The 10,049-nt window shown below is 42.0% G+C and overlaps 2 protein-coding genes across 2 annotated transcripts; one reads left to right on the forward strand and one right to left on the reverse strand.

Moving 5' to 3' along the window:
- The first annotated feature begins 2,128 nt into the window (after positions 1-2,128).
- Positions 2,129-4,261, forward strand: zgc:113184 (uncharacterized protein LOC553745 homolog). The gene is made up of 4 exons (XM_049733715.2): positions 2,129-2,303; positions 2,732-2,857; positions 2,935-3,218; positions 3,319-4,261. The coding sequence occupies exons 2-4, from the start codon at positions 2,746-2,748 to the stop codon at positions 3,493-3,495; spliced, it is 573 nt and encodes a 190-aa protein (XP_049589672.1). The 5' UTR covers positions 2,129-2,303; positions 2,732-2,745; the 3' UTR covers positions 3,496-4,261.
- Positions 4,262-5,064: 803 nt separating this feature from the next.
- Positions 5,065-9,819, reverse strand: nab2 (NGFI-A binding protein 2 (EGR1 binding protein 2)). The gene is made up of 8 exons (XM_049733714.2): positions 9,589-9,819; positions 9,383-9,439; positions 7,997-8,911; positions 7,798-7,931; positions 7,479-7,530; positions 7,253-7,367; positions 6,968-7,156; positions 5,065-5,326 (listed from the first exon to the last, which is right to left on the reverse strand). Exons 3-8 carry the CDS (start codon positions 8,903-8,905, stop codon positions 5,229-5,231), a joined length of 1,497 nt encoding a protein of 498 aa, XP_049589671.1. The 5' UTR covers positions 8,906-8,911; positions 9,383-9,439; positions 9,589-9,819; the 3' UTR covers positions 5,065-5,228.
- Positions 9,820-10,049: the final 230 nt, after the last annotated feature.

Raw genomic sequence — 10,049 nt, forward strand, 5'->3', positions numbered from 1 at the left:
GGGCTGCTGCTATGCTATATTGTTGCTTTGTATATGCCACAAGATGCCTGCTGTCTTTTTTGTTTAAAAAAAAAGAAGCTTTTTCAGATTGTAATGCCATAGAGGCTTGAGAGAAGATTTAAAAAAAAAAAAAAAAAAAGGATATCAGTGCTTATCTGCGGTTCTCACTATGTTGGAAACTTCTCTCTGCTCAGCCAAAAAACATGAGAATGTTACAATTATAAAATGAGATTGACAGGACAGATTGTGTTGCACTGGCGGATGACAGTTCCTGGCCTAGAAGTTATTCACAGCAAAGCCCCCTCACCAACACTAACACACACACACACTTCAGAGAGCCCCCAACACAAGGATCAAGTGCAGTACAAGGGTGGAAGGAGGGGTTCAAGGTCAGCACAAACACATAGTGTACCAAACAGCATACACAATTGTTGGCTGAGGGATAAAACAAACACCAGCATAAATCCAAAATTTAGACGCTCCCCTAGAATGGAGATAAAGCATTTTAAGTGCACATTTACATATCTATTTGGATATCTCTTGTATTCTTTTTCCTTCTTCTCGAATGGTGTTGGAAGCGACGACGTGTTGAACAAGTCCTTGGAAACAAGAGCAGCTGTTAAAAATAGTGGTGCAAATATTTTGGGTCAAAAGTCTCGCATACTAGCGGCTACATATATGAATTTGAATGATACATTCGTACCAGTTTGTTTACCGGCATCTGTGCTCCTTGGTCTTATGTTACTTGGAGTTGTAAGTGTGGAGTTCTTGCAACTGCCTTCACAGCTTTCAGACTCGAGTTCAGTTATCCTGATACATATTTAGTGCATCGTTTTGTATAGTGCATAACTTTATTTGTATTACCGTGTGTGTGGTATTTTGTACATGTCGGTAACCCGACACATATGATGGTGTTACACATGCAATCAAAAGGTAATATATTTATAGAAGCTATCTGGCAAAGACATAAATTTAAAAAAAATACTTAAAATAAAACTTGAAACTTGACTTGTTGGTCATGTGTACTTTCCGGATGAGTAAATGACAATTAGTGCGGACATATTCACTGCAACAGAAACAACGGAAAATACAATTATTTGTTCCAGGATTTAAAATTGGCAATAATAACATTTGAAACAGTATTTCAAGTTCAGTTCAACAACAACAAAAATCTATTTGATGATTGAAGTTTTGAATTTTTTTCAGATTTATTTCCAAATTAAGCGTAACTTTTAAATAATGTACAGTCTTAAAATTTTCCACACCAATTCTTTTTGATGTGTTCTACAAAAGAGAACATCCATCCACACTGAAGCCATTTTGTAACGATGTGATTAAGGGAGGCTCCCCGAGTTCCTTAAACAGAGTGTTAGATAAGTGGACTGGCAAGACTGGGATCACAAGGTGCTGGCAGCAAACTCAGTGGGCGGATGGATGTCAGAGAAAGTAAGTCTGCCACCCATCGGATTCCATCGCATTAAAAGTTTATTTTTAAACCAATATCAGTCTCAAGCAGCGCTTCCGTCCATTCGTATTAATAAATGACTGACTCACAATCATCTACTGGACATCATGTGACCAACAGCACCTTAAATTAGTAAGCAGTCTGACCAAAAGAAGCATGTTTGGAATTTGTTCACACTTGGAAAAAACGTTTCCCATTAAAATGAATGTAAATAGAATCAATTTGTTCCACTGTAGAGCAATTTTAGTATACGTGGGTGTAGGACGATGCTCTTGAGAATCTCGTCTAACAAAGGGCTCTCTGAGGCAAAGTTTTCCGGTCTTCTTTATCGGCACAATTGGTTCTTCAGTCACTTCTCTTCTGAATAACAGGGAAATGATGCACAAAGGTGGAAAAAAAAAAAGCAGAACACAAACTCTGTTCTGCATTTTCATGCATAAAATAGAGGCCAGTAATGAGAAATATTTCCCTTGAATCTAACATTATGAATGAACAAATGATACACAACAAATTTGAAATAGAAAAACTCACCTTTTTATTTGTGCTGTGACTATTCTGATGTTGTGTCACATAACAGATCATGACGCTTGCTATGACGTTATAAAAATATTTTCCGCATTCTTATGAACTGATGATGTCCTCTTTCAACAAAAATGCTTTTCACTTCCTTATTCCCCTTTAACCACTTCCCTTTTGCTTGACAGTCGTAGCATGAAGCAAGGGCCACAATGCTTACAATTCATATAACAAATGTTTTTCGGCTTTCTTAAAATAAGGTTGGTTGTATTGCAGCTATAGAAGGGATCGCTTGGAGCTGCAGCAGTTCAACGTGTGACAGGTTAGTAAATGTTTACTTTTGTGCACTCAGCGGATTGTACTATTTAAATATTTGACCCGCTGGTGTAGCTAATATTTGAAGTACTCATATGCGAGGCAGTCTGTGTATGTGTACAAGATGTTCCGGGCCAATGAATGTATGGGAATGGTTGTTTGTTCTCATGCTCCCTGAGATTGAATGATAACAAGTTTGAAACTATCTTCCAAATTAAACTGGGATTGGCTCCAGCTCACTGGCGACCCTACTGAGGGTAAGCAGGACAGAATATTGATGTCTTGGCATTTATGAAGGTCTCAGAATTCATATATAAGAAGAACTTTTTTCAAATGTAACTTTAATCCTTATGTTTAGTCAGGATTGCATGATTGCTGCTCATTTGTTAAATCATGATCATATCTTAAATTATGATTATTATTCCACATCTGCAGACTGGTGAGGTGAGATGGAGGCAGCATACAGAGACCTTTACCAGGAGTTTCTTCGTCTGAGATCTCTTTGTCTTAGGCAGGCGGCTCTTTTGCACCGTCTCATGACAACCCTACAGATGAGCAAAGGTGAAAGAAAACATTCCAAATGTTGGTCTCATGAAGTGGAACCGTCATGATGACTCAGTAAAAGTGCTTGTCTGCAGGTGCTCCTAATGGAGACTTAACCGTCAACTGTATCCAGGAAGTCGTAGCGCATTTCCAGGGAAACCCAATAAGTGCACACAAGCCTGCAGCGCAGTCTGATATGTGTGCGCTCCCACAAAATGAGAGCACATCTTATATCCTGGTTGAAGATATGTCCAATCTCTGCATGAAGACACCTGATGGCAAAGCACAACAAAAGATGTCATTAGGACAGGACCCTTTAATAAATAAATTTTCCAGTAATCCTCCCAGTGGAGGCGGGAGCCATCCGGACTCCAACAGGGTAAATTAACCACGTCAGGAGACGTCCCTTTTTTTTTTTTTTTTTGCACCATCATGCACCTTTCTCAATTTCCTTGTAAAAATGTGCTGCATTTTCTCAGATGTCTCTTTCAGAGCGTCAGTTCCTCGGCTTTGACGTCCCGAGTATTCCAGGTAGATTTCTGATGTCAGACGTGGCGCTTCAATCTCTCGTGTGTGACTTCTGCCAGGCCGTTTTTCCGGGTCACACAACCACCAGGGGGGAGTTCCTGCAACATCTCCACAACCACGTCACCTAGTTACCATCGCCAAGGACATAAAGTTGGATTTTCTTCTTCATAAATCCTCATTCAACTCTTAAAACACGATTTATGCATAACATGGCAGTAGTGAATTTCTAAAGGTAAATTCAAACTGTTGACATAATGGTTAGGCAGGACAAATGTACAGGTGCTATCTATACAATAGTTAACAGGAAGGTGATTGCAGAGTGATACTGTCACCCACTGCTGTTTTATGCATATTGCAACTGTTGGCTGGATGCATAAACAGGTTAGCCATTTAGAGGAACTTAAGTATATTTAATAGTTATTCATGCATGACTTGCATAAACAGAATTTGGAATTCTGGACCAATTAAGTGAAATGGGATTATTAACCACAGCACACATGATGATGGATAATTTCACTTAATGTATCAGATTTCACAGCGTGCCTTGAGATTTAGATGTTACATAAGTTTCAAAGAGTAATGAGCCTCTCTGGGTTATTGCAATGGAAAAAAAACAATAACAAATTGTCACTGTGTGTGTTTGCAATCCAGCTTTCACTGGTTATCTGTCAGCTGCTCAGTGCTGTGTTGCTGAGGAGGGAACACCGAAGCTAAGAATAGCCTCGGAGAATGAAGGCGTTAATTAGCACTGGTGACAGCTGATTGATGACACTGTCTTCCTCTGCCTTCAATCCCCGTCATTCTTCCATAATCACTGTGGAAAATAATTGAAGCTTGTGTGGATATAATTGTCTTGTATTAAAATACATTCATTTGCATTATCTTCAAAGTTAAGACTTTGGCCGCTATTTTCATGAACGGTGTAAATCCTGCGTGGAGACGTTTTGTTGATTATTTCGCACAAGAGTGCAGGTTGTCGAATCTATAAGAGGGGGAGCTGCGCCGCTCGGGGTGTGGTCACAGATGACTTGGGTCATGGCATATAAGCGATTCCTTTCAATACCTTAAAATGCAGCAGTCTAGCATGTTAGCCTCTCGAATTCAAATAAAAATGATTCAAATTGAGTAAATAGATGAAAATTAATTCATCCAATTTGTATGGCAGATGCTACTGTTAAAATTGTATGTATGGCAACAATTTGTATGGGATTTTTGTTCTACATATTCCTTAAGAATGACACATACGTTTCAATGTTTCTTGTAAGGATTTTTCCAAGTAAGAGAGTTTCAGTGGCATCATCGTGAGTCACAGAAAAACGTCAGCAAAACAAACAAGATGACAGCTGGAGTGTTGTTGGCTGCTTGACGCAGGTCCGCCAGCATCTTACACACGACACAAACATACAAGTATGTGTGCCTTGCAATACAGCACATGGCACCTTAGGGAATAAAATATTTCTTTTTTAAATGATAAAAATGATAATTAGCAAATTATTGTTCCATTAACAATAAAAAAAATATTGCAATTGTTCTACACTGTACATTCTTGAAAATGTCAATAAAACTTCACAAATTAAGATAATTTTAAAAACAGGGTTCATTTCCAAAGTTGTAGTGCCCCCTTGTGTGTTGGGGTATTTCAAATCAAGGCACCACTAACACACAAGATTGCGCATAATAAAGTGAATGATTCCATATGCAGAATGGATGCTTTTATTAACAAAATGACAGGTCCATACAGTTCACGGCAGGCTGATAATGATGATGATATTATCGTCATTGGATGCTCTTCATGTCTGTAGTATCCTGAGTCCTTTGCGGTGTGGAGTGATTTTTTTTTGTTTTTAAATATTCATAAACTTTACTTTGCTCTGTGATTGACACTGTCTTTGGTGACATTTGGGCTGATGCTTCGGCACGCTGTGATCGGGCTCCGTGGAGGAACTTTATTGGCATGTTCTATGGAGACAGGAAATGGAGAAAATAAAGACATTTTTCCTTAGGATTGTTCTAACAAAAATAACATTCCTGTCATCCTTATGGTGACTCACAATTAAAAAAATTTTGTGGTCTCAAATTTATGTGGACCAGTTAGGACACCTTTCATGTTGTTAGCTAAAACCTCTGCTGTGTCTGCTGCTTGTGAAAACCACAAACATAACCAAACTGACATTTTTATTGCAAACATACCATTTAAGAATATTAAAATGCTACTTGAAAAAAAAAATTAAGCTAATAAAATTTTAAAGGCATTGACATATTTTTGTAATTTTAATGTCTTTTTTCCCCCAATGCAAATAAATTGAGACTGACGGTTGTGTTTGACCTTTATTCACCTTTGCTGCTGGCCATGCATTTTATATTCGTGCTCTCGTTTCATTTGCAGCAGCACGACAGGAAATCTCCGCAAAAATTATTCCTACTATCTGAGACTCACTCATGACCAACACGCTGCAGGCAAACACTTGTTTAGTCCATAAATGGAAGTTCAAACAATTACAGAAAAGTCCGTTCTAATACAGTCCTTGGGCTCTGATCTGATGCAGTACTCTAAAGGGCAAATATTAGTCACTGCCACGAAGTGGTGTGTTCTAAAGTCTTTGAATAATAGTTTGGGGAATTCAGCAAGAAACACCCCCACATAAAGTGAAGTCATCACATCATGAACATCTCGGCAGTTGAATTGAAGAAAAATGTAAAGTCAACAAACTACATATTTAAACTTGTGCATACGTATAATTTTGCTAGCGATAAAAGTAACATTTGATACTGAACCATAGCAAGTTATTCTGACTAACGTAACTCACAAAATCTGAAGAATTATGAGAAAACATATTCAGGGGTAGGGAAGTTAGGCAAGTAAAAGACAAGAAGTGAGGCAGTTTGACGTCAGAGATGAAATGCATGTCACTTCTTTTTGTTGTTGTTATTTCCGCAGTCCTTTTGGTTGCAGGAGAAGAGGAATAAAAAAGACTGTGCCATTTTGCAGCCCACAGGTGTTATTTTGGTGCACTGTCGCTTGGTGAGTCAGTGCAACGCCCCTCAATTACATCCCACTCCATCGCCCCCACAACCCATCCTTCCCGCCCCTCTGCCCACGCAGCCAACGCACTCTGACGTCAGTTGCCGCTGAGGTGGCGGTGCTGGCTGCTGCTGGTGTGTGTGTGTGTATGAGGGAGGGGGGGGGGGTCTTATGCTGTCGCCCACAGAGTACTTCCTATACCACCTCCCTCCCTCTTTTGCTCTCCATCCACGCCCACTCATGTCTTGGCCGGAATTCTTTTTCCACGCTCTGCCTATCACAACTAACTTGGACACATCACTTCTTCCTCATAAGGCAGTGTGATAACAGGAAGAGCCTCTCATGTTTACTTGAATTCATCCTCATAACGTCAGTTTTGTGTGTCTAGATTAAATTCCATTTGTGGAGTTTTGCTAGTTAAGCTAACTAGGAAGCTATGAACGCATACCAAATAGGTTTTGGTGTCAGTTATTTTTTTATAACTTGCAAAGAGAAGGGCAATCATTGCAAAATATTGATTTATTATAATATGATATAAAATCAAACACACAATGATAAGTTAATATCTGAAAAGTCACCTGTGGGCGGAGTTCCATCTGACCCCAATTTGACCTTGGTGGCCCGATCATGTGACACCATGCGAGCCAGTCGCAGCCCTTCATCCATGAGCGTTTGTTGCATGAGATGGCGACTCCAGTTGGGCGGGTTGGAGCTGTCGGTGACGGGACACGGCGATGGCGACTTGTTGCATTGCGAGCTCATTATATCTGAGAGGGCACAGACAGCAAGAGAATGCCGTTCATAGAGTTTTAGAAGCAACGGTGACATCTGGAGTAGTCGGAATAACTTCTTGGAGTGTTTACCATGTGACATGCTGTCGGGACTTTCTGCAGACAAGCTGTCATCATCGGCCCTCTGGTGCGAGGCCTCGGCGCTGTCTGCTCCGAGGAGTGATGACGTGCTCTCGGGTGCAGTCACCTTGAAGTAAAGACACAGTTTGTTATTGTGAACCACTTGTTTTTTATTTCAGTTGATATACACAGACGTTGTAATCGCAAGCACTCCCACAAGAAGGATTTGTCAACTCACTTCGAGTCTTGCTCTTTTGTGTGATGGCGCACAGTTCTCCTCCACATTAGACCTGAAGTGAAATAATCAAAATGTTTGATTTTGTATTGTATTGTTTCATCCAATTCCAATATTTTACTTTCCATAAAGATCAGTTTTATTGACACTTTGGGAGAGGTAATTTATTCATCTATTTTATAATGAAATTGCTTGTCCTAATTAGGGTAAAAAACAACATTCAATCGACAATTCATAGTACACGTTGCATTGTACGTGCAAGCTCCAAACATAAAGGCCTGAGCCAAGATTAAAAAATATATTAAAACTGCAAGACACTTACCTTGCATGTTTGAGAGTGGAGGTGTAGGCACATTTTCTCGCCACCTGCCGAGCCAAAGAGAAGAGTTCCACCCTCCTGAGTAAAAGGGCGTTGTCACGCATACAAAACTGGGCTGCCGCCTCGTTGATGATCAACTGAGGGGAGAAGAAAGATGAGTGAGTATGACGCAGTCAAGTGACGAGAGGATAGTTTGTTTTACCTCGTGCTGCGTGAGTAGTTTGCCTTCTCTCCGCTTGGAGTCGAAGCGTCCATAGATGAGGCTGTACTTGCGGATCTCCTCTTCCTTCTTCGCGTCCTGGGAGCCCATGTTAAAAATGTGTCCCACGGTTTTGGCAATCTTCTTGTTTATCCTCAGCAGACTCTTCACTTCCGTTGCGTCGGAGCGGGGCAGAGTCCTGAGGAGTCTCTCCACACTTTCCGCCACGGCGCGGCTCGTCTCACTGTCTAGTTGTCCTCCGGGCCAGGCAGACAAAGGGGCGGGGCCAGAAGATGAGCTTGGAGATGTTGAGGGACCGGGGTGGCCTATGGGTAGATGCGGCGGACTGGGCGAATCCTCTTCCATTCCCGGTGCAGAGGGTAAGGTGCCGTTGCCATCAGGCTCTGGGCTGAGCCAGTGTGGGTCCATGGGGGACAGTTTTTCCCGGTAATGTGAGTCTGGTGGCTGGGGGGAGGCCTGAGAGCATGGGCTCCGGGGGCTCCCACTGTGCATGGGCGTAAGACACGCCCGATCCTCTCGCTCGCACGGTGACCCCGGCTGCCCGTTGCTCAAAGACTTCCTCGGTCCACCCGCTGACCCGCTGGGACCCGTGCTGTCCACTTTAAAGAGCGGGATCCCCCCGAGGGAAGGAAGGCTGGAAACGGGCTGGCTGAAAAGGGCCGGATTGGCCGCCCAGTCTCGGAGGGCCTTCTGCAGCCGACGCACATGCAGCGGCTTGGTAGCCATGCCGACCAGGGCCATGATCTCCAGGAACTCGTCCTCGGCCGCCTCGCAGAGTTGCTGCACGTCGTCGCCGCCCTGCTGGATGAAGGTTTCGTAGTAGGCCAGCAGGTTGGCCCTTTGCAGCACGCGATAGAGCTGCAGCTCCCCAAGAGTGCGTGGCAGAGACATGGCACGCTGCACACAAAAGACGAAAGAAATCTTCAACAGAGGTGAATTCCCGGAAGTCATTATAAAAGATGGCACAAAAAACACAGTCCCCACCAATTACAACAGCAAACAATTCTCATAAATAAAGCCATGATGTGGAATATTTTACTTCTCCAAATCTGTCACCGTTGTGGCATCTTTTTATTTTCTATTTTACAAGATTTCAGTTGCTCAGCCAATCAAAAGCTTACCTCTTCACATATGAAGGGGTTGAAAAAAGTAACAAGCCTATTTGACAGAATAAGAAGAAAAAACAATATCCATTTTTGAAATGGAGGGAGTAAAAGCTTGAACTCATCAGAAAAAAATAGTCAAGGCGTGACAGATTTACATATAAGTACAGTAACTATGTACACTTTTTTTTTTTTTTTTAAACTTCCCACAACTGATTATCAGTCATTTGCTTAAGAAAGTGTTACAACTCGTCACTGTTCTTACCTTCTGGTCAGGAAGATGAGTGAGGCTGCGGAGAAGTCTCTCAAACAACAGATGTCTCTGTACAAACGGGGGAAAAAAATCTTCGGTCATTGTTTCATTGAGTCAAAACAAGTATTCAATACAGTCATAGGCCATTAAATATATTGCAACGCTGCAAAAAAAAATGCACTGCCTGTACGTCCACGTTTCAAATGCAGCCTTTTTACCTTGAAGCAATAGCGTCAGGTTGGCGTAGTAAATCCCCTCAGCCTACTGTGGCTCGTCTGAAATCACTGGCAGAAATCCTCCTCCGGCGCACCGTATTGGTCGCTGGCTGCCTCTCTTTCTCTCGCTGTGTGTCTGTGTGGGCTGGAGAATGACGGGGGCGGACTGCAACGCGCCATCTGACCGAAAAAGAGCCTTCCTCTCCCGGTAGAGAGGCGGCTTTCAAATTGGAGATGTGGGTGGGTGGTGGTGATGGTGGTGGGGGGCTCGGGATTAACCCTCTGCGTCTTCAAGATGTGTGCTCAGGAGCATGGAACTATTAAGGGGGAAGGGGTTTCTGTCTTCTTACAGAGAAGTTTGAAGACCCGAGTAAAAATCATACAAGAGACAATGTATATTGTTAGTTTTTGTCTTTATTTTTTTTTTAATTGTGCATGCATTCTTAGTTTTTATTAGGCAGACT

Source organism: Syngnathus scovelli, chromosome 11, assembly GCF_024217435.2.
Source record: "Syngnathus scovelli strain Florida chromosome 11, RoL_Ssco_1.2, whole genome shotgun sequence".
NCBI classification, from domain to species: Eukaryota; Metazoa; Chordata; class Actinopteri; order Syngnathiformes; family Syngnathidae; genus Syngnathus; species Syngnathus scovelli.